The sequence below is a fragment of the Tiliqua scincoides genome, chromosome 1 (assembly GCF_035046505.1).
Source record: "Tiliqua scincoides isolate rTilSci1 chromosome 1, rTilSci1.hap2, whole genome shotgun sequence".
In the NCBI taxonomy this organism is placed as follows: Eukaryota; Metazoa; Chordata; class Lepidosauria; order Squamata; family Scincidae; genus Tiliqua; species Tiliqua scincoides.
The window spans coordinates 253,916,785-253,941,542 of NC_089821.1; the positions used below are offsets into that span (position 1 = coordinate 253,916,785).

General features: G+C 43.7%; 1 protein-coding gene across 1 annotated transcript in view; it reads left to right on the forward strand.

The window, feature by feature from the left end:
• The window catches only part of USH2A (usherin), a 567,365-nt gene that overhangs the window by 413,463 nt on the left and 129,144 nt on the right, over window positions 1–24,758 (forward strand). Inside the window, exons 48-49 of the mRNA XM_066623430.1 lie at window positions 10,149–10,317; window positions 17,707–17,928. Of these exons, the coding sequence (XP_066479527.1) occupies window positions 10,149–10,317; window positions 17,707–17,928 (391 nt within the window). The remainder of the gene's footprint in view (window positions 1–10,148; window positions 10,318–17,706; window positions 17,929–24,758) is intronic.

A 24,758-nucleotide genomic window follows, 5' to 3' on the forward strand; every position in this document is an offset into this window, starting at 1 on the left:
TCGCCCTCACGCTGAGAGCAGTTGCTTCGGGCCAGTATGGGCTCCAACAAATCTCCAGAGGGCCAGAGGCTCATTGGAGACTGGGGTGTCCCTGAGGGCCGCATTGAGAGGCCTCGAGGGCCACAAGTGGCCCCAGGGCCAGGGATTGGGCACCCCTGTTCTAAAGCCAGCCCTGGGCAATTGGAATTAGAACTGCAGAACAGACACTTCCCCAAGCAGGCCAACTTTTTAAATTCTAAGTCATGGTCTTAGAGAATCCATTTTCTCTTTCACTCTGTTATTCTGGATAATCATTTTGATTACAGTAATTACATGATTCTCCCTATTCAAAGCAAGAACAAACTCAAGACATAAGAATAGCTCCGCTGGATCAGGCCATAGGCCCATCTAGTTCAGCTTCCTGTACCGCACAGTGGCCCACCAAATGCCCCAGAGAGCACACAAGACAACAAGAGACCTGCATCCTGGTGTCCTCCCTTGCATCTGGCATTCTGACAGCCCATTTCTGAAATCAGGAGGTTGCACATACACATCATGGCTTGTAACTCATAATGGATTTTTCCTCCAGAAATTTGTTCAATCCCCTTTTAAAGGCAGATGCCATCACCACATCCTGCGGCAAGGAGTTCCACAGATTAACTGCACACTGAGTAAAGAAATATTTTCTTTTTTCTGTCCTAACTTTCCCAACACTAAATTTTAGTGGATGTCCCCTGCTTCTGGTTCCGTACAAAGTCCTTTGTACAGTATAGAGATATAATTAGAAAAAGCAGTGTTTAATGTTAGGTAGGTCAGGAAAACACATATATGGCCATGTGCCTGATTACACCATCCACTGTAGCTATACCTAAATAAAAGAGGATGAGATAATACTGACCTAATGGGAACTCTGGCTGATGATACACCTAAATATAAGAGGATGAGATAATGATAACCGTGACCAATTTCAGTATGTTTGCTTTTTTTAGAGTATGACATAATTTTGACATTACTTGAATGCATTCTATTTTATGGGTTGATAATGCATCCCTTCTTGGCTTCAGAGCAATGCAAACAGTAACTGTCTTAAAATGCTGCCAAAACTGCTATTTTGCAATTTACAGCAGGTTGCAGGGGATGTTCGGGAGCTACATAATAGTGTAGTCAAACATACAGATTGGGGCTTGCAAGATAAATGAACCTTAGGATTGTGTTGAGTACTGATAGTTGGGAGGCTTTTTGTGAGGTACATAGGGGTGAATTGTTTTAACAAGAGCTTGTCTTGAGAAAACTGTTGAGTTGATGACAAAGTGATGTTGAGTTTAGCGTTCTCTTGGGAAGAAGATAGATAGGGAGGATGAGGGGGTTATGGCACTTTGGCAACTACACCATATTGTTCCCCAAACTGTAGATTCAACTGGGAAAGAACAGCAATGTGATCCAGTCTGCCAGAATTTTTATGGTATTGTACCACATCTGAAGGCCACATCTGGAGTATTGTGTCCAGTTCTGGCCACCACATCTCATAAAAGATGTAGTGAAACTGGAAAAGTTGCAGAATAGAGGCGCCAAAATGATTAGTGGGCTGGGGCATCTCCCTTATGAGGAAAGACTACAGTGTGTTTTTGGCACTCCAGTTTAAATGTAGGTACCCGAGAACATGATTGTAAGGCCACACCTGGAGAATTGTGTCCAGTTCTGGTCGCCACATCTCAAAAAGGATATAGTGGAAATGGAAAAGGTACAGAAGAGAGCAATCAAAATGATTACTAGGCTCGGGCATCTTCCTTATGAGGAAAGGCTACAACGTTTGGGCCTCTTCAGCCTAGAAAAGAGGCACATGAGGGGGGACATGATTGAGACATACAAAATTATGCAGGGGCTGGATAGAGTAGATAGAGAGATGCTCTTTTCCCTCTCACATAACACCAGACCCAGGGGGCATCCACTGAAGTTGAGTGTTGGGAGAGTAAGGACAGACAAAAGAAAATGCTTCTTTACCCAGTATGTAGTTAGTCTGTAGAACTCCTTGCCACAGGAAGAAGTGATGGCATCTTTGCCTAGTTGCCTTTTAGAGGGGATTGGACAAATTTCTAGAGGAAAAGTTCATCACGGGTTACAAGTCATGGTAGGTATGTGCAAGTTCCAGGTTTTAGAAGTATGCTGCCTCTGATTACCAGATGCAGGGGAGGGCCCTAGGACGCAGGTTGTGTGTGTTGTCTTGTGTGCTCCCTCAGGCATTTGGTGGGCCACTGTGAGATATAGGAAGCTGGACTAGATGGGCCTTTGGCCTGATTCACTGGGGCTCTTCTTATGTTCTTATGATTGAGATAAAATTATGCATGGGAGGGATAGGGTGTATAGAGTGGACAGAGGAAGTCCTTTTCTCTTTTGCACAAGACCACAGTTGGCATCCTTCAGTCTTGGAAAACTATGGTATCGCGCTCTGAATAGTGGTTCTGGAACAGAGTGTCGTCTCCAGTGCGCACAGCCTTGGTAAGGTAGATATGGAGGATAGACTGTTTCCTGTGCAGCAAATCCCCCCTCTCCACGTCGCTGAAATGGTCCAATGGAAAGGCAGAAGCCAATACGGTTGGTTCCAGCGGCGTCGCAGGAGTTGCCAGAACGTGACTGTGTTCAGCCATGAACTGCCTCAGGGACTCCGGCTCCGGATTTTGCCTCAAGGTTGACTCCTGAAGCCTTTTCCATAACTGGATATAGCCACAAGGCAGTGGAGGTTTGGGATCAGAGTTTTCCTTCTCTCAGATGAGCTGCCTTCTCAGGCTATCGAGTCCCATCTACCCGGTGGCTGTTTAGTCGCCTCTTATGACAAGTACAGCCAAACTGAGGGCTTATTCCACAAGACCACAACCAGGTTACATCCACTAAAATTGAGTGGCAGTAGAGACAAGGGAAAATATTTCTTTATACAGTGAGTAATTAATCTGTGGAATTCCTTGCCACAGGATGTTGAATGGCATCTGGCCTAGATGCCATTGGAAGGGGGTTGGACAGAAAAGAAGTCCATCACAGGTTAAAAATAATCAACTTCCAGGTTTTAGAGATAGCCTATCTCTGGATCCTGAACTCAAGGGAGTGGTAAAAGGGTATAGTTGTGTTGTCTTAAGTGCTCCCTGAGGCATCTGGTGGGCCACTGTGAAATACAGGAAGTAGAATTTGATGGGCCCTTGACCAGATCCAGCAGATCTCTTCTTATGTTCTTATGTTAAGCAGGCAAGGACAAGTGGGACAGGGAAAGGCAAGTGAGGCAGAAGGGAAAGACGGAAGAAAACAGAGCTAATAAAAGAATAAGCAAGGCTGACCAAGGGTGGGAAGAGTTGCCAAAGTACCTTCTATGGCTGGGGCAGTTTGGGCAGTTGCCCTTTTCTGCTCAACTGAGCGGACCCACCAATCAGGGACTCATCCTTGCTCCTGCAGCAACAGATTGCTTGAGCTCTTTGTTATCCCCACAGGCCCCTGCCCTGAGGGACTGCAGCTCCTCTACTTTAACTGTGACTCCCACGAGATCATGACTGAGGGCAAAGGAACTTACCAGTGTTAAGAACATAAGAACATAAGAACAGCCCCACTGGATCAGGCCATAGGCCCATCTAGTCCAGCTTCCTGTATCTCACAGCGGCCCACCAAATGCCCCAGGGAGCACACCAGATAACAAGAGACCTCATCCTGGTGCTCTCCCCTACATCTGGCATTCTGACTTAACCCATTCCTAAAATCAGGAGGTTGCGCATACACATCATGGCTTGTACCCCATAATGGATTTTTCCTCCAGAAACTCATCCAATCCCCTTTTAAAGGCGTCTAGGCTAGACGCCAGCACCACATCCTGTGGCAAGGAGTTCCACAGACCGACCACGCGCTGAGTAAAGAAATATTTTCTTTTGTCTGTCCTAACCCGCCCAACACTCAATTTTAGTGGATGTCCCCTGGTTCTGGTATTATGTGAGAGTGTAAAGAGCATCTCCCTATCCACTCTGTCCATCCCCTGCATAATTTTGTATGTCTCAATCATGTCCCCCCTCAAGCGTCTCTTTTCTAGGCTGAAGAGGCCCAAACGCCGTAGCCTTTCCTCATAAGGAAGGTGCCCCAGCCCCGTAATCATCTTAGTCGCTCTCTTTTGCACCTTTTCCATTTCCACTATGTCTTTTTTGAGATGCGGCGACCAGAACTGGACACAATACTCCAGGTGTGGCCTTACCATCGATTTGTACAACGGCATTATAATACTAACCGTTTTGTTCTCAATACCCTTCCTAATGATCCCAAGCATAGAATTGGCCTTCTTCACTGCCGCCGCACATTGGGTCGACACTTTCATCGACCTGTCCACCACCACCCCAAGATCTCTCTCCTGATCTGTCACAGACAGCTCAGAACCCATCAGCCTATATCTAAAGTTTTGATTTTTTGCCCCAATGTGCATGACATTACACTTACTGACATTGAAGCGCATCTGCCATTTTGCTGCCCATTCTGCCAGTCTGGAGAGATCCTTCTGGAGCTCCTCACAATCGCTTCTGGTCTTTACCACTCGGAAAAGTTTGGTGTAGTCTGCAAACTTAGCCACCTCACTGCTCAACCCTGTCTCCAGGTCATTTATGAAGAGGTTGAAAAGCACCGATCCCAGGACAGATCCTTGGGGCACACCGCTTTTCACCTCTCTCCATTGTGAAAATTGCCCATTGACACCCACTCTCTGCTTCCTGGCCTCCAACCAGTTCTCAATCCACGAGAGAACCTGTCCTCTAATTCCCTGACTGTGGAGTTTTTTCAGTAGCCTTTGGTGAGGGACCATGTCAAACGCCTTCTGAAAGTCCAGATATATAATGTCCACGGGTTCTCCCGCATCCACATGCCTGTTGACCTTTTCAAAGAATTCTATAAGGTTTGTGAGGCAAGACTTACCCTTACAGAAGCCATGCTGACTCTCCCTCAGCAAGGCCTGTTCGTCCTGTTGGAAGGACTCTGCTCTGCTTTCTGTTAAATGAACTGGTCCCGGCGGTGGGGGAAATAATAAATAACCATAAAGCATGATAGCATCATACCAGTAAGGATTGTTCAGTGTTACACCTTTCCCCACAAGATGTCTGGTAATTTCCATGCAGAAAAGCAGATGTTACTGTAGTGACTGTCATTCCTAGCAAATAATGTATGCCAACATATGGAAAAGGAAGCCTGAACAAATGATCAGTTGTGCCAACTCAGGGTTGTATCAGCACAGCAAGACTAGGCTGTCGTTTTTACCACACTTAAAATGGAATGTCCCATTAAATTCAAGAAGAATTCAGTGAAACATACACATAGGATTGGACTATAGAACACTAAAAGAATCCAGAATGAATAGGGGAAAGTATGATAGTTTTATTGGGTAGAGAGCATTCCCAAACAGGGTTCCAAATTTTAAAGCATTTGTCTTAGGGGGATGTGAGATTTTTTTTTCTTTTTGGTTTAGTCCCATTTCTGATTTTCTGCATTTTGGCGGAAAGAGATTTTTTTTTCCTGATTTCTGTTATTCTGTGATAAAGGAATCAGGGGAATATGTGGCTTTCTTTGTTTTATTGATTGACCGCATGAAAAGCTCAGCTTCATAAAATTCCTAATTTCTGTATTTTTTAAATCTTCTGCTTAGTTTGATTGTTGGCATCTTACCTGTTTAAAAGTAATTACATCAGGAAATATGAAAGTCATCGTATCATTTGCCTTGCATGCTCAAAAGAGCTTAATGGGGCTAATCACGTGAACAGTGTTATGCCTTAAGGAATAATGGTACTGAACCATAGCAAACCTGTGTATGCACTAGTTAATAGCTCTCCACTAATACCGATAAAAGTCGCTGAAGCCCCATCAATCTGCCAAAATATAGATACAGATTTTCTTGCTGCCATACATTTCAATTAAACATATGAGCAGGTGGCCGTATGCGAAGCCAAGACTTAGAAGGCTGTACTTAAGAATCTGATCTCCCCTGAAGTTTTGTCTGTATGAGGAGGAGGGAAGAGAGAATGTCTATATCAGGGTGGCCAATCTTGTTTAATGCAAGAGCCACATATGATAAACTTCAGATGTTTGAGAGCCACAATCTTTAAGAAACATTTCCATTCCTAAATATATGTGCTGACCATGAACATGAAAGTTGCGTTTTAATCCAGTGGACTCTCAGTTTATAACTGGTAAATAATGATAAAACTTGAACATTTCTTGTTTGCCTTTATTTTGATACAAAGAGGAGCTCAGCTGACATATAAGTGTGTGCCACTTAACCACGGGGATATGTTCTCGAATCCCCGTTGTTATGCAATTAGGTTGTTAAGTGAACATTCTACCCAATCTAGTGCCTTTGTTATGTAAACAGACACTCCCTGCCAGATACTAGCTGGCTGTATAGACTACTGGAGATAGCATTAAGGGCCTCTTTGTTGTGTAAACAGACACTCTGCTGCAGGCTATGGGAAACCCGATTGCCTTATTAAGAACCTCTTTGTTGTACGAGGGTCGCCCAGAAAGTAATGCACCACATTTTTTTTCTTCAACAATTATTTATTGAACACAATGAAACTTACACACAAGAAAGAATGATGTTTCTTCTACACTCCCTATTTTTCCACGTAATCTCTGTCCAGTTCTATGGCCTTCCTCCACCGAGACACAAGGGCATGTATGCCCTGTTGGTACCACTCCTTGTTCTGGTCACGAAGCCATTTCTGCACTGTGCAAATCACCTCTTCGTCATCCTCAAAATGTCTTCCGCGAATGGCATCCTTTAATGGCCCAAACAAGTGGAAGTCTGAGGGAGCTAGGTCAGGGCTGTAGGGTGGATGGGGTAACACAGTCCAACCCTGTTTAGTGATGTGTTCCGAAGTCCTCAAAGTTGTGTGAGGCCGAGCGTTATCATGTTGAATCAAACATTCACCAGGGTTGTTATGGCGCCAAAGTCGCTGGAAGCGCTTCTTGAGTTTGGTTAATGTCTTCACATAAGCTTCAGAATTAATGGTGCTGCCTCTTGGCATCACATCAATGAGTACGACACCCTCACAGTCCCAAAACAGTGATCATGACCTTACCGGCGGAAGCAGTTGCTTTGAATTTTTTCTTCTGTGAAGACTGAGGATGACGCCATTCCATCGACTGTTGTTTTGTTTCGGGCTCAAAATGGTGAACCCAGGTTTCATCACCTGTCACAATCCTGGACAAGAACGCTTCCCCCTCATCTTCAAAACGTTTCAGCAACTCAGAAGAAATGTTTTTTCTGAGAGATTTGTGGTCCACCGTAAGACAGCGCGGAACCCATCGTGCACACACTTTTGAGTAATCAAGAGCACGGATGATTGCATCCACACTTCCTTTGCTGATTGACAGCTTCAGCGCCAACTGCCTAGTCATTATGCATCGGTCCTCGCGAATGAGCACATCAGCAAGCTGCTTCTTGTCAGGTGTGACAGCCATGGATGGCCGCCCCGAACGCTGCAAATCTTGGAGCTCTGCCGAACCGCCTTCTAATGGCCTCACCCTCTGTGCCCAGCGACTAACCGTACTTCTGTCGACTGCAGATTCTCCATAAACTGTACACAAACGTTTGTGAATGTTCCCAACAGTTTCTTTCTCTGCAGTGAGAAATTCAATGACGACACGCTGCTTGTAACATACATCACTTACAGATGCCATTTCGAAACACTGCTGCAGCTACACTATCTGTCTGAAGAAACCAAAAATTTGTGTGCGCACTCCTGAAAATGCAAATAATGTATATCTAAAGTTTCGCATTCGTACCATTACTGTAGGCTGAGAAAAAAAATGTGGTGCATTACTTTCTGGGCGACCCTCGTACTTTGACCACCCTCATATATGCAGTCCATTGTTAAACGGTGGATGCCTGTATTTCCAAGAGCTGCACATTATATGTCAAAGAACGGCATGTGGCTCGCAAGCTGCCATTTGGCCACCACCAATGAATGTGAAAATGAAACCAAAATTGTAGTTGGACAGCATTGCATATTGGCAGTCGGAAACGAAAGTAGAGTAACAAAACAAATATGCCTTTTGAATATTGCATTCTGATTGTTTTCTCAAATGGTTTATGTTCCTATGTACAGTCAAATGAGTCATTTCAGAAAATTAATGCAGATATTTGATCCACACGTGATGATAGAAATGTAGACTAATTACACTGGTTGAACTTCAGTACAAATCTCAAAAAAGAAAGAAAGTTCCAAAAAGAGGAAGAAAAGCAGAAGGTACCACAACAGCAACTCATAATCAAAGTGGATCTTATGAAGAATGCATGACTGCTACTTCTGTATGCTCCTTCTCACTCTTTCCCAGTAATTTCTAGGAATTTACTAGAAATTCCTAGAAAAGGAAAACATGAGACTTGACACAATTACATTGCATGCTTTTTATGTTCCTGTTATGAGCTGCCAGCAAAGTGAAACTACAGAAAACAGTCACTGTACGGATGCTAAATCACACAATTTCTTTTACTAGACTTACTGGGGAGAGAGAGAGAGAAAGGAAGAAGGAGGAGATGCAGGAGCCATTAAAAATCTGCAATAACATCTATTTCCCACCTTAATCATTGCTTGGAATTAGCTGTAGAATCGACAGCCCAATCCCTAACAGTGTGTGCTGGCTCATCACCAGCATGCACTGTTGCAAACGTGCCGTAAGGCATGTCTGTGACAATTACCACTGGCCCAGCACTCGAACTGGCCCACCATGAACCCACACTGGACCAGCACTGGTGGGAGGCGGGCAGTCTGCCACCTGGTGCTCCATGTGAAGCACTGTGCGGCAGAGAGGTAAGATGGGGTGTGAGGGGAGGAATTCCGGGACGGAGCAAGTCATGGACGGAATGGGGCAGGAGGGGGGCAGAGAAAGTGGCAGGTCCTACTGCCATATCCTGACCACCCTCTCAGCATGGGAGACCTGACACGGGTCTTTTCAAACCACTTGAGCGGGTGCAGATCCAAGGGGACCCATCAGGGGCCGCCAGGGGTTTACACAGGGTAAGGGAGCATAAGCTCCCTTACTCTGAGTAGACTTGGTGGTGCTTCCCAGCCCAGCTGGATGCAGTGGTAACCATTTTGGTGCCGCTGCAGTCCTTGGGCTTTGGGAAGCATAGGATTGGGCCCCAAGTCAGATCTAGGGTTTTGGTTTGCATATTGTTCTGGTTTCTTTTTATTGAGCTTGAGTGTTTTGTTTAAAAAGCAGGTAACTAATGTGCAGAACAATGTTTGGGGGCAGTTTAGGGGCAACTAAACCGTTTCCCTGTGCAACACTGAAAAGAAATTGTGTGAGTGGTTTGGTTTCACCCTAGTGAAAAGTACGGATCGGTAAGTGTGTTGCCAAATATCTTTTCCATCTAGCCAGGCTAATTATTATTTATTAAATGAGATGAACTTGAGTTCTGAGGTTGCATTTTACAATGATTTCAACCGATTGCTCAGTGTGTATTTTGTATGCACCACATTGGTCTGCTTGCACAGGTTCAAACATACAAATAATTATTTGATTGTCGGAGCGTATAATTCATCCCAACAGTACCCAAAAAGAAGACTTCAGTTAAAAGGCCAATTCAAAAATCATTTCCATGCAAATTTTACTTTAAAAAAGAATAAATATGTATATATATAAAAATGGTATTGACTTGAAATCACATTGTTTGAAGAATCTTGGTCATAAATAAGTGATCACATGCTTCAAAGGAAAAATCCATTTGTGTTAATATAAAGAAACAACATGGGTGCTCACTCATATTGGGAAACCGTCTTTTGTTTAGTTACAAGGTTTTCAGATCAGACGTCTCCTTTCTGAAATATAAAAATGTAAAATATAAGGTAACAGTAACAGTATAGTCATATCACCTCAACACTAAAACCTTCAAAATTTCATTGGAAACATGTAGAAAGGATTCATGTTCATGGGGAAATATGTTTGAAGGCTGATAGTTGTAACATTGTAGCAGACATACCACAATTTTACTAAATAAATGATTGAGGCTAAAAATTGCATGTAATTTTCAGCAATCATATTAGTACTGAGTTACAGAGGCATTTTCTTTAGACATGATTTTTCAGGGCAATTTGTGTGTGTGTATGTGTGCGTTTTTAAACAGATAGTGTCTTTCTTGGTTTTTGTGTTAATTCTTTTAGGTGTGCTGTAATGGGATTTTGCACAACAATACACCAGGCTTCCAGTGCTGTGAGGACAAGTACATTCCATTTTCTCCCAACACTTCAGGCGTTTGCTGTGGTGGTCAGATGCATGCTGTGCAATCAGAGCATCAGTGCTGTGGTGGCTATTACAGAAGAGTATTAGCAGGTAAGAGGCAAGTCCTTTCCAGCATTTGAAAGACAGAAAATGGCACAATACTATCTTTAACCAAGAAGAAAGGAAAAGTGTTGGGAAGTTAACTCTAGATGAGCAATGCTTCAATTCATACACAGAGTAAGAAATGGAAAATGATTATGTAAGTTTTTGCAGGGCAGGGGCGAAGGCAGTGACGCGATTGCCAGAATTGCACCATTGCCAAGTACAAGGTATTTTTTGTATTACCAGTGGCAGCACTGGTCTCCTGGGGTGGGGGGGGCAGCGAGCCCCTGAATGCCTCTTCCAGGGTCCCCAAACCTTGGAATGTCTAAACATAGCTATCTCAACCCACTTCCGGTTTCGCGATAGCACACTGGAAGTAGGTCACAATAGCTATTTTTAGACATTCTGAGGCTTGAGGAGCCCTGCAGAGGCACTCACAGGTTCTCTGCACCACCTGGGAGGATGACACTGCAACTAGTAAGTACAACCCCCCCCTTTTGTTCTGGCAGCGGCACAATCCTGGCAATCACGCCAATGCCTTTACCATTGCCCGGCCCCTTAAGGGGGCAGAGACAGGGCTTTCATGTCTGGGGTGTTGTAATGCCCCAGTTTAGGAACCTCTGACTTACACTATTGTGGAATGAATAGATAAGTTGAGTGCAAACATGCAGGGATATTATATATTTTACATTATATTTCACTAACAGACTCACAGCACTACTTCCTTCACCGCTTGGTACCTTCCAGTCTGCAATTGAGAATGTCCCCAGGGGCCCTGGATTCATCATGGGGCCTCTAGGGGAGACCAGTAAAGATCAGAACACATAATCAGAATACTCTACACCTAGGCACCAATCAATGTCTTCAACAGGCTGCATGTCTCCAACGTTGCCTCATGCCTGTAACTGTTTTTCAGTGCTTTTCAATGTTGTCCAACCCCTACCAAGCATACATAGAGCATTCCAGCTCTATGGAAAAGCTCCAGTTCATGAACAACATGTGTAGCTCAGAATTCCTATGTCCATTTTGGAACTTTTTTGTGATGATTGCCCTGTTTCCCCAACTATTTTTCCCACAGTGCAATCCTAAGCCCTGGGTTAGGCTGGCACAAGTCACTTGTGCTCACCTGGGGGTGTCACAGACGTGCTGTGAGGCATGTTTGCACTGCCTTTAGAGTTTGGGAGGCCAGCGCAAGGAGATGCAGTGGCCTCCACAAGCTGGATCCATGAGCATTGGCCAAGCTGGCTGATGCAAGGGTCTGGTGGGGGTGTGGGAAGGAGGTGGGGGAGAAGGCATTTCAGGGCAGGGGAGGGAGGGTGGTGTGCATTGCAGGGGGTGGGTGGGGAGCAGGAGGCAGGGCCAGGATTCAGTGGTTATGCCAGATCCTGACTCTGTTCCCAGGCAGCACAGAGTAGCCTCTGGTTGCTCCATTCTATTCGGATTTGTGCCACCTCCTTAGGTGACTCAGATCTAAGTAGATCCATTGGGACCAGTGCAGCATGACATGGGGTAAGGAGAATGTTTTCCCCTTGTGTTGGGTTGCTCAGATCCTGGCCCCAAGCTTGCGCTGGATGCAGCACAGGCCACTGGCCTGCCTGCTCCAGCGCAAGTTAGGATTGCGCGCCTAATTACAGAAAACGGCTATGTGCTCTGCAAAAGTGATTGCTATGTTTTGTAAAATATGCCCCATGGTATATTCTTTGGGGGAAAAATATCTCATATAGTGGGTAATTTAGTAGTTGGCAACCTTCAGTCTCGAAAGACTATGGTATCGCGCTCTGAAAGGTGGTTCTGGAACAGCGTCTAGTGTGGCTGAAAAGGCCGATTCGGGAGTGACAATCCCTTCCACACTGGGAGCAAGTGCAGTCTGTCCCTGGTCTGTCTCCCTGGCTATGGGCCTTCCTTCTTTGCCTCTTAGCCTCAGACTGTTGGCCAAGTGTCTCTTCAAACTGGGAAAGGCCATGTTGCACAGCCTGCCTCCAAGCGGACCGCTCAGAGGCCAGGGTTTCCCACTTGTTGAGGTCCACTCCTAAGGCCTTCAGATCCCTCTTGCAGATGTCCTTGTATCGCAGCTGTGGTCTACCTGTAGGGCGCTTTCCTTGCACGAGTTCTCCATAGAGGAGATCCTTTGGGATCCGGCCATCATCCATTCTCACGACATGACCGAGCCAACGCAGGTGTCTCTGTTTCAGCAGTGAATACATGCTAGGGATTCCAGCACGTTCCAGGACTGTGTTGTTTGGAACTTTGTCCTGCCAGGTGATGCCGAGAATACGTCGGAGGCAGCGCATGTGGAAAGCGCTCAGTTTCCTCTCCTGTTGTGAGCGAAGAGTCCATGACTCGCTGCAGTACAGAAGTGTACTCAGGACGCAAGCTCTGTAGACCTGGATCTTGGTATGTTCCGTCAGCTTCTTGTTGGACCAGACTCTCTTTGTGAGTCTGGAAAACGTGGTAGCTGCTTTACCGATGCGTTTGTTTAGCTCGGTATCGAGAGAAAGAGTGTCGGAGATCGTTGAGCCAAGATACACAAAGTCATGGACAACCTCCAGTTCATGTGCAGAGATTGTAATGCAGGGAGGTGAGTCCACATCCTGAACCATGACCTGTGTTTTCTTCAGGCTGATTGTCAGTCCAAAATCTTGGCAGGCTTTGCTAAAACGATCCATGAGCTGCTGAAGATCTTTGGCAGAGTGGGTAGTGATAGCTGCATCGTCGGCAAAGAGGAAGTCACGCAGACATTTCAGCTGGACTTTGGACTTTGCTCTCAGTCTGGAGAGGTTGAAGAGCTTTCCATCTGATCTGGTCCGGAGATAGATGCCTTCTGTTGTACTTCCAGAGGCCTGCTTCAGCAGGACAGCGAAGAAGATCCCAAACAAGGTTGGTGCAAGAACACAGCCCTGCTTCACACTGCTTCGGATGTCAAAGGGGTCTGATGTGGAGCCATCAAAGACAACAGTGCCCTTCATGTCCTTGTGGAAGGATCTCTTGATGCTGAGGAGCCTGGGTGGACATCCAATCTTGGGGAGAATCTTGAAGAGGCCATCCCTGCTGACCAGGTCGAAAGCCTTTGTGAGATCTATGAAGGCTATAAAGAGTGGCTGTCATTGTTCCCTGCATTTCTCCTGCAGTTGTCTAAGGGAGAATACCATATCAGTGGCGGACCTGTTGGCTCGGAATCCGCATTGTGATTCTGGATAAACGCTCTCTGCAAGTACCTGGAGCCTCTTTAGTGCAACTCGGGCAAACAACTTTCCTACAACGCTAAGGAGAGAGATGCCACGGTAGTTGTTGCAGTCACCCTTGTCGCCTTTGTTCTTGTACAACGTGATGATGTTTGCATCCCTCATGTCTTGAGGTACTCCACCTTCTCTCCAGCAGAGACAAAGGATTTCATGCAGCTCAGTGACGATGATCTCTTTGCAGCACTTTAGGACTTCAGCAGGGATGCTGTCTTTTCCAGGTGCCTTGCCAAAGGCAAGGGAGTCCAGGGCCACGTGAAGTTCTTCTAGGGTTGGTTCACTGTCAAGCTCTTCCAGCACAGGCAGGCACTCAATGTTGTTCAGCGCTTCTTCGGTGACTACATTTTCTCTGGAATATAGCTCAGAATAGTGCTGCACCCAGCGTTCCATCTGCTGCGCCCGATCCTGGATGACCTCGCCTGCGGCAGACTTCAGAGGGGCAATTTTCTTCTGTGTTGGACCTAGGGCCTGCTTGATACCATCATATGTCCCCTTAATGTTGCCCGTGTCAGCTGCTATCTGTATCTCGGAACAGAGCTGGAGCCAGTAGTCATTAGCACATCTCCTGGCAGTCTGCTGGACTTTGCTGCGAGCAGCTCGGAGGACCTGCATGTTGCGCTCACTGGGACAGGCCTTGTATGCTGCTTGAGCTCTCCTCTTTTCCTCAATGACTGGTGTCAACTCCTCAGAGTGGGCTTCAAACCAGTCTGCCGTCTTGTTGGTCTTCTTGCCAAATATGGACAAGGCGTTGTTGTAAACGGCATTCTTGAAATGTTCCCATCTGTTGGATGCGTTTGCATCGACCGGGCCTGGAAGAGATTCCTCAAGCTCTCGTGCAAATTCCTCCACTTTTCTCTGATCCCGGGTCTTGCTCATATCAATGCGAGGTCTTCCTTCCTTTTTTGTGTGGTACAGTCGCTTTGTTTGTAGTTTTACTCTGCTGCACACCAGCGAGTGGTCGGTGTCGCAGGCAGCACCCTGATAGCTGCGTGTGATCTTGATGCTGGGAAAGCTGGAGCGTCTGGTGAGAATCAGGTCGAGCTGGTGCCAGTGCTTTGATCTTGGGTGTCTCCAAGAGACTCTATGTTGGGGCTTCGTGTTGAAGAACGTGGTGCTGACACAGTGGGTAATTTATTAGTACTGATTTTAGCTTTTAATGAAGGAGGGGGAAAAACATTTTTTATCTTTGAGCACTGTTCTCAAACATTATTCACAATTATGTTTGGGGACATATTTTTAAATAGAGTTAGTCTGATAGCCCAAATAAAGCTTTCTACCAGAAGTTTAATGCACACATCTCTTTGCAGACAACTGTGAGGTCAGGAGCTAAATTGACTGCATTACCCATGGGTTGGCACACACTCCCTGTGCTCAGAAGTACTTTGAATTTCTGCCAAGCTATGCAGCACATCCTAAATTCCAATGCCTTCAAAAGTCATTCATATATCACAATATTAGAATGCCTCCCATGATGTCATCCAAAAGAAAAAGCAGTGTCCCATGGAACTAGAGGAGAGTCTCTTGCTGGTCTCATTAATCTCAATGAACTAAAATAAGATGATGATTGTCTGTAACCTCTAGATCCATCCAGTGGTCTCTGTTAACTAGCTTAATGCTGTTTACATGAGGAGAGGAAAATGGGGCAATGTGAACCATCTCATCTCTAAAAGACACTTCAATTCAATCAGCAGTTGTTAAGCTTCGAACAAAATATTTATATACTGCCAATGTTGTTTTTTCGTTTTGAGTAGATGCACATTCTGCATACTTTCTTCTTGTGTCCCCCCACTCAAGGCAGCAACAATATTGGTCACTTTTTTCTTTTTTTCTAAATATGCTAATAACCTCAAGCGAAATGTTAATGCGGGTCATTCTTTGATAAGGATAACAATTAACTGGTAAGACTGCATGGTAGTTTTCAGAGAGAAAACATTTTCAAGCTTGGCTTGGAATGGATCCCATTTTGAGAGGTTAATGAGAAGGTTACTGATCCTTTGTGTCTTATGTCTAATGGTCCTTTTTATTAAAATAAAAAATAAAAATCTGTATTACTTCCCAGTAAGATAACTTACATACCCCACTGAAGGCCTTCCTCTGTTCAGTCATGAAATTAGATTCCAAGGAGAGCAGAGAAATGTGGTTAAGTATCTAAACAGATTATATCACTTACACTCCAATGGTTTGTTCTTGACTTCTTGGTTTATTATTGACTTTATCTGATAAAGATATTTATACAGGCCACTCTTGGCATGCATGTTTTACAGATGCTGTTTGGCCAGTTGGATGATGAGAGGTTTACTTAAAACAGTTTACTGCAAGCTTACTAGTCAGGAAGGGAGGAGTAATTGTTATCTGTGAATGGAGAGCAGAAGATGCAGATATGAATCCCAAAGCAATGATGGGGTGAAACATTTCCAAGATATAATAAAGCAAATAATATCAGTGTTCATCACCCTTCTCTGTCTCCCTGGGGTTTGGTGGAGAAAGTGAACAGTGTTATTTCTTGAATGTCATCTCTGAACATTGTAGTCAGCTTCCAGCAAGGTGACTTACATGTGATATTACATGCACACACTGAGGGTGTGGGGCAGTTTCATCTTCCTAAACTCCCCTGTTGAAGTTCTCTAACAGTGTAATCCCATGCATGTCTATTCAGAAGGCTTCTTAAATTCAATGTGACTTACTCCCAGGAAAGTATATACTGTATACTATTGAAGTTTAATTCAACTTGGGGTGAATTAACTTGGGTAGTTGATGGCAAGGGTGAATTTCTGAAGTGGAAGCCAATTTTTTTTAAAAAAAAACCCTGACACCTTTACACTAGTACATATACACTGGATGTGCGTACAGTTTTGCTTTTTAAGGAATACTCGTAAGAGTTTTAGAAATGGAGAAGCAGGGTAGTGAGCTGTTTAGGGCTGACTTACGGCAATGACCCATCTAGTTCAGCACTATCTGGTAGGATCACCTCTGTCAAGCTTGGAAATGCCCATCCTAACAGAGCTTGGTAACTCATCCTTTGATAGAATAATTCTACAGTGAATCTTTGATGCAAAGGACTCATGGGGAAAAGGGGTGTCTGATAATGCCAGAGTTCATTAAATCTGAATGCACTGAAGTCAATGGAGATGTGCATGCACAAAATGTATATTTTGTTATATATTTTTGTTATTATAAACTTATAATAATGTTATTAGTTCTTAATAAATAGCTATTCACTAATAGTTATTAGCGAAGTTATTAGTGGAGCAGAAAGCATCTAGTGTTTCCAAAGTCTGTTAAATAAAAGTCTGTTAAATTGAGGGTTTGCTGTTTTTTTTTTTAAAGAACTATAGCAGCGATCTCCAAACCATGGACTACTGCATCGTGAAAATGCCTTCCCTGTCATGCACGGCACTGATCGTTCCACATTGCTGCCTTGTTAAGCCGGTTTTCTCAGAAAGTCACTCTGGGCAGCTCCTTCCACCTTGCAACACACTTGTCTGCAAACTGGGGTTTGGCACCTGCTGCAGTATAGCACAACTACTTTTTCTAAATAGGAAAAAATGTTACAGGTCCCAAATTAAACAACTCCTAGCAGAAATCACTTCTTTTGTTCTCTCCTTAACCAAGAGATGGAGGAAGGAAGGAATCACTTCAGGGCTAAGTGTGTTGGAATTCAGGTAAACTTCCTAAGAAAATACATAACCTGATATTGCTTGAAGCAGTGTGCTGCTAGTGACTTCCATCAAAAGCTCAACATGTATTAGCATTATTAAGAATACTGTTATATGGATACTTGTAAACAAAGCAGATATTACAAAGGTAGTGTAAACCCCCAGTGATTGCTCCTGCAAAGGAAGCCAGGACTCAGGTAGTGCTGTGACACAGGAGCTTCTCATCATTGCTGAGAAGTCAAGAACAAGCATTTAACAATAATAATCTAGTAATGCTGCCAACAACAAATAATACAGGGTGTCTCAAGGAAATGTACACATACTTTATAGTGTCAGTTATTATGCTATAATAAACTTATATACTGTGTTACCATAATTCACACATATACTGCATATGGTGTACAATGTACACAGAAGCAGTTGCTTGACCGAGGTGGGAGAGCACTATGTAAATTTCAGAGTCCTTCCTGATCATAATTCCCATGGTATGTTTAAACCTGCAGGAGAAGTATGCTGCCCAGATGCAGACCAAAATTGGGTATCTGTTGGGATTGGAGACTCCTGTTGCCAAGGAACGCCTTACTCCACTTCCGGGAACCAGATCTGTTGTGATGGATCACTCCATGATAGCTTCAATCACCAATGCTGTGGTGGGCAAATAGTAAGCAAAGACTTCATCTGTTGTGGTGATGCAGAAAAAGGAACAGCCCATAGACCTACTACAGGTACAACTATGTCTGCAACATGTTATGAGTTGAATGATTTGTGATTAAAAACTTCAGTTGGATGGGTTAGGTGTTGCAATAGGCCTAATTAAGTAATAGGTTCTTATATTTTCTAATCACTAAGGAAACAGAGTCTCTTCCATTTTTGTCTTGTATCATAAACTTACAAAATCAAGTGTTAAAATACAGAAGATGTTATGCAACATGAAATCAGAGTTCTGTGAAAGGCTCGGCCCAGCTCCAAGCAGTTCCCTAAGCTCAGGAATCCTTACAATGCATGATGTGAAGAATACAGGTATAATCTCATTATCCATGAATTTTTCACCTGTGGTTTTATCTCAGTGCAATGAGAAGGGCCCTTTAAATTAAAGGGGAAAAGTTGTTTAACAGTAGCCTCATTAATGCAAGAGAGGGCAGCTGGCTTACAATCCATCAATCATTCTCTTTACAGGCCCTTGGAACAGCTTCACTCCCAGGCAAGCAACCCCTCCCTTACCCCTGAGCATTTGAAGGAAAGATAATCTATTTGCATTCCTTCCCAGCGCTGTGCTCTGAGTGAAGGGAGGGGTGCTGGCTGGGAGTGAAGCCTTGCTAAGCTCCTGGAGAAAAACTGATTGATGGATTGTCTGCCTAATGACTCTGTCTTACATCACAAAGGTCAGCAAGCCTGTTTTTAAATCACTTAGCAAAGGAACATTGTTTTTTAAATGGATTTGCTTTAATGCAATTTTTGCCATCCACGTGAGTTCTGGGAACAGAATCCTCACTAATAGCGAGACTCAACCTGTACTATGAATTATTGCTCTTCCTCTGTGCAAGGAGCTTGGTCTTGCAAAACATATTTGCTGTCTCTGTGCTGCCTGCCTGGAAGACTTGGTTAGCAATAGTGACCATTGGCTATAATGTCATAGATTTCTATTTTTATCAAGTTGTTTCTTGGTAGTATCGCCATTTTACATCCCTTGTTCAGTTACTGGACAGAATTTACCTAACTTTAGGTCACTAGATAGAGTTATGAGTTGAGTCACAAGTCAGCGACCCTGTGACTTGAGTTGATTCACAGATCATAAGTATGCGCTGTCTTGACCCAACTCACAGAAAATTTTGAGTCATTTTGAGTTGAGTCACAAGTCATTTTGAGAAATGAGTCAAGTTCTTGAGCCAAAAAAATCCTTAAGTATTCCTCCTCCCTTCAACCTCTCCAGCCCCGGCGTCCTAGAACTGCCTACCCTTTCCCACCACATCTGCTGCTGCCATTGGTCTAAAGCAAGGGTGTCAAACATAAGGCCCAAGGGCAGGATGTGGCCTGTGGAAGCTTTTTATCTGACCCTCAGGTTCTCAACTGTTGAGTAGTGCTGAGGTGTTACTGCTGAAAGGGTGGCCTGCATGAAAATTGGGCTCTGCTATATCTTGAAATATGATCAAGATTTGGATATTTTCTCTTCTGTCATTTGCAGCTAATGTGATCCTAAGTGAGAAAAAAATGCTTATTTCTGGTTATGACCTGTTTAATGACATTACCTCCTGCCCAATGACATCACTTCCAGCCCTCAGTAGGCATCATAAATGCTATTTGGCCCACTATACAAAACTAGTTTGACATCCCTAGTCTAAAGGCTGAATTCCGGATCACCCACAAGGTCAAAAAAAGTGAGCAGGAACACAGACACACTAGGGACTCTATATAGGGGCTCAAGTCTGTTTGATTCATGACTCTTTCCCAAGTTACTGACCCAAGTTGTGTTTTGAGTCAGTGTCGGTAATGCCCACAACTGGAGTCAACTTGAGTTGCCAAAAACAGCTTTCATGACTCAAGTAGAGTCATTTCGAATTGGTAAGAACTGACTGCGTTTTTTCTTGATTTGCTTTGTTTGGGGCCCAGTCCATGCTCAACTTTCTGGAGCTGTTGCAGGTGTGCTGCATCCTACAGTGGAGAGGCAAAAAGTATTGGACCCTGAGTCTGTTCTTTATTTCCACAAGGGAACTTCATTTTTGCTTTAGCATTGATAGAAAAATATATAAGTTGATACATGAAACATTGTGTAACGCCACATTAATGAAGATTAAAAATGAAAAAATTACAGCGGCAGGGGTCTTTTCCCTTCATTATAGTATTTTGTTCATATAAGGGCTTCTTCTAGTCACTCTGGTGATAAGCATGACAAAATCAGAACATCTTCTAGCATATTCCTCCTAATTGTGCACAAATTTACTGAGCATGCCTGGGAATGATCCTAGGAATTAATGAAAGAAATGCATTCCCACAATTTCTTTCAGGTTTTAAAAAATTATTAATTACATTTCTTCTAATGAGTTTAGGGCAGTATACATGGCTTTTCCACCTCATCTTCCGTTTTATCCTCCCAAGAGGAAGATTAGGTGAAGAAGCAGTAACGGGCTTTGGGTCACCCAGTGAGCGTTACAGCTAGACAATATAGTTTTTATGTGCATTGTTTCTTTCAGACATGATGTTAAACATGCCTCGGATGTGCCCAGCAGATATGATTCTGCTCCCCCACCTCTGGCATGTTAGATCTACCCCATATGTAACACAGGCTTACACGCATTTTTTTTGTTGCAAATTTTAGACCTATTCTTGAGTATATTTGGAGTGCTAAATCCAAAAATGGCATCAATTTTGTCTGACTGGGTCTTGTTTTGGGGATACGGCATAGCCATGGCATCAGCTTCCTCATGAGGAAGCAGCTTGAATTGGCATATAAGGTGGCTATGCCTTACCCCACAAAACGGACATTTGGATTCAGCACCCCCAAAATATCCTAAATTTGAATATTCGTTCGAACATCCTTGGCAACTTAGAAAAATTGGGGGGGGATCGTTGACCTGTTTAATATATGCGAAATCGGATTATAACATAAAATCCAATGATTCCGTGCTCTTTGAAGCAATCACTTGACTGATAAAGTGTGTAAATCAGTTATTTAAATATGATATATAGGAATTTAATTCCAAACAACTATCCTCAGAATCTGTTTGTTGACTTCCTACCTAATCCTGGGCAAATCATCATACTTCTGTGAGTTCTTCTTTTATATTACTTCTTTTATATCAGTAATAAGAATGAATATGAACAGAAGTGAAAGTAAAGTACATTCAGATGAACAGATAATTTATTATTTAAATAGAAAGACTAGTATTTGAATTATTTAATGTACAGGAGTGGAAAAAGAATGTGTCTTGATTTTACATAGGATTCATTTATTGAACTAGAAACAAAAAGAATTCTTTGCCAGTATCAGTTGTTCTGTATTAAGAAATAGTTTCATAAACTCATATCTTATTTTCAGAAACAGAATTGTTGTATTTTAGTTAGTAGTTCTTCATTTTCTGTGTGCAGTGACATATAGGTGAATGGATGGATATCTGTAAGATTAATACATAACAATCATTTTTAGAGTCCCTGTGTGGTTAGAATTCCTGTAAAACCCCACCCCCCCAATCCTATTTTGGCCTTACGCTGGTGGATCTAGTAATTTGTCAGTGTAAAGCCAGGGCCACTGCAGAAAGTGAAAGTGGAGCAATTGCGCTTCACTTACGCAAAACCAGAAGTGGAGCGCGATCACTCCACTTTCACTTCTGACGAGCTGGGGAGCCCTGCAGAAGCTTGCGCAGGGTTCCCTGCATCCTTGGGTGGCTGCTGCAGGGACTGTTGAGTGCATCCCAGTCCCTGCAGCCCCATTAGCAACACGATCCTGGGGATCACGTCGCTGCCTCCTCCCTGCCCCCGTCCCTTAAGGGGGAAGAGGCCAGGGCCTTTGGGCTGGGGCATCACGACGCCCCCCCTTTTGCAAACCACTAAGATAATCTATGTCATCTTGATTTCCTTGGAAGAAGGAATATAGTTAAATAAAACTCTGTGTGTGTGCCCAATTCCCCTTCTCTCAGTTTAAATTGGCAATAGTGTGATCATCTGACTGAGGCTACTCATACCTGGGATTAGATCGGGCCTCAGTCTTTCCTTTCATGTGAAACCTTCCGCTCAAAGCAGGCTCAAACCTGCTTCCGCTCAAAGCAATGCAGGAGTAGCAAATTATCTTCCAGCTTCTCCTGAACTGGGTTCCTTTGTATCACAGCTCATTGTGTGGCTGCCACAAGGCAGGGCTGGCTCGTAAAACATCTCTTTATGTACTTTATTACTTAAACTCTTTTTATTTGCCTGCAGGAGCCCTTTAACAAAATCACATTGAATTGACTTTCTCACACCAAATCAAATCTCCCTGGTCCCAGTTCAGTTGTCTTTGTCAATATGTATTTTATAAATGGAGTGAATTAACAGATGCTGTTGGAAGAGAACTGCTGGGGTAGCATTTATGTTTTTACTACTCTCTCCGGGCAGATGAGTTGTGTAGGAGTGTAAGGCAGGTACTTTGGGATGAAAGTCGTGTTTTCCATTTCACTGTTTGTATAGATAGATACTTCAGTATTTCAAATGCATACGTACATGCATGTTTTTAAATCTTTTGTTTCTTAGTCATCATTTGTATACTGTGCATTCTCATTTGACAGAAAAAAAGAAGTAAAATGCTACTATTCTATCCTTAGAAGACTAAAAACAGTGAAACTTTTAATCATAGATTCTTAAATTACATACAGTAAACCTGAAAACATATGTTTACGTAAAAGGCTTCTTTGTGTGTTAATCCATATACTTCATTTTCTGAAATAATTCTGTCTCATAAATCGTTGTAGAAATTGACAAGCAAGGAAGCCACTTTTTTCTATCAGCCAGCAGCATGAGACTGGTTGTAATTTTCAAAAGGGTAGTGACATCATTCATGCACACACTTTTAGGGGACAATCACTGCATCTTTCCTTTCTCCAGTGTCATGGGTTGCTGCATGGGGCAGGTCTGTTACCCTTAAACTCCTCTCCTGTTAATATCCTCCTTCATGTGGCGATCTGTGCTCACGAGATGGCTATGTGTACTTAACAGTGGAAAGCCTGATCCACTCCTTAATACTTAGCTCAGCAATTTTCAACCTTTTTCATTTGACGACACACTGACAAGGCACTAAAATTGTCAAGGCACACTATCAGGTTTTTGATAATTGCCAAGGCACACCATGCTGCCAGTGGGGGCTTCACATCCCTATTGGCCCTACAAAAAATGACCTTCCCTCAAATTCCTGTGCCACACCTGTGGACCACTTGCACCACACCAGTGTGCCACGGCACAGTGGTTGAAAATGGCTGACTTAGCTATTTGTCTAAAGAAATCTAAGTTAAATTATACATGATGATGTTGATTGGCTTCTGTATAATTTCATTGTTCACTTCAAGACTGCTTTACACATGACATCCTCTGGATGTGCATTAATGAGGCAGGACTTATGTGCAGCAACATGTACCACATCAACATGTTTTAGTCTAATCCTTTTGGTTGTTATGTTGTTAGCCGCCCTGGGTCCCTTTGGGGAGAAGGGCGGGATAGAAATAAAGTTTTATTATTATTATTATCTATTGGTAACCTATGCTGCCAGAATGAGTGTTCCAGCAGTGTACGGCACTTTCCAGCTGTTACAAAAGGCAACATGCTGGAGTGTATGACCTGGCTGCCACCACAAGTGGCTAGTGGCCGACTCTGCATACCTGTGGCCATTGGATGCCCACTGGCACATGTAAGTATGTGCAAGGGGACAGAAGTAGGGGGTGGGTGGAACAGTGGGGGGGTGGGGGGAATGGGGTGGCAACAGGGATGGAATGGAGGGCAGATAGGCACCAGGAAGGGGGTGGATTCAGTGGCAGTGGTGTCCACTGCATCCCTAACCCCCTTTCTGGCCTTGATCACCTGACCCAGGTCCTCATGGACTTTCACCAGCTAGGAAGATGGTGTAGGTCTGAGTAGCCCCAGTGGCCTGGCATGGTCTTACCCTGGGGCAAGGGAACACACGTTCTCTAAACCCAAGGAGGCCTCCAGAGGCCCAAACTCCATCACGGGATAAAATGGATGCCACATTGGTGCCACTGCATCACCATATTGAGAGATAGTTAGGACTGGGTTCTTTATATAATTTTGCTACATGATCATGTAATGGGAAGCTGCGACTTAGAACATTCCCAACATATGGTAAAGGACACCTCTGCAGGATGATCTTTGATATTGTGGTTTAAGGGGTAGTATTAACTATATAGAAGTATTAACTATATAGAAATATTAACTTCTATAATATAGTGGTTTAAGGGATAGTATTAACTTATATGGTATCAAAAAGTAACAGTCATAGGAACATGTGAAGCTGCCGTATACTAAGCAGGCCAATGGTCCAACTAGTCCAGGGTTGTCTAGTCTGACAGGCAGTTTCAGGCAAGGGTCTTTCCCAGAGTGTCAGCCAAGGGTCTTTCTCAGCACTTGCTGCCTAAGAGCTTTTGGCTAGAGAAGCCAGGGATTTGAACCCCGAATCTTGTGCATGCAGAACAAGACTGCTGCCATTGAGTTGTATGGGCATGCCTGAAGGTTTACAGTCTGGTGAGCACAGCAGACAACAGAGAAGGGGGTCAAGAAATGGATAGACCTTGCTTGGGAGCAACTTTAAATGTTTTCTGAAGCAATGTTTCAAACTGTCACATACAATTAATTTGTATTTAACCCCTTCAGACTCCCAGTTTTTAGCCTTATCCCCAAGTAGCCTCTTTATTTTTGTGAAATGTGTTTATCTGCTACTTATCTGTTTTGGGGAGATCCTTTCTTGCCCCTAAGATAAGTCTTATTTCCATACAATGAAACTCACAGTGCGGTTCTAGGCATGTCTACTCAGAAGTAAATTCCATTTACTTCAAGGGTACTTACTCCCTAACTGCATATAAAATTG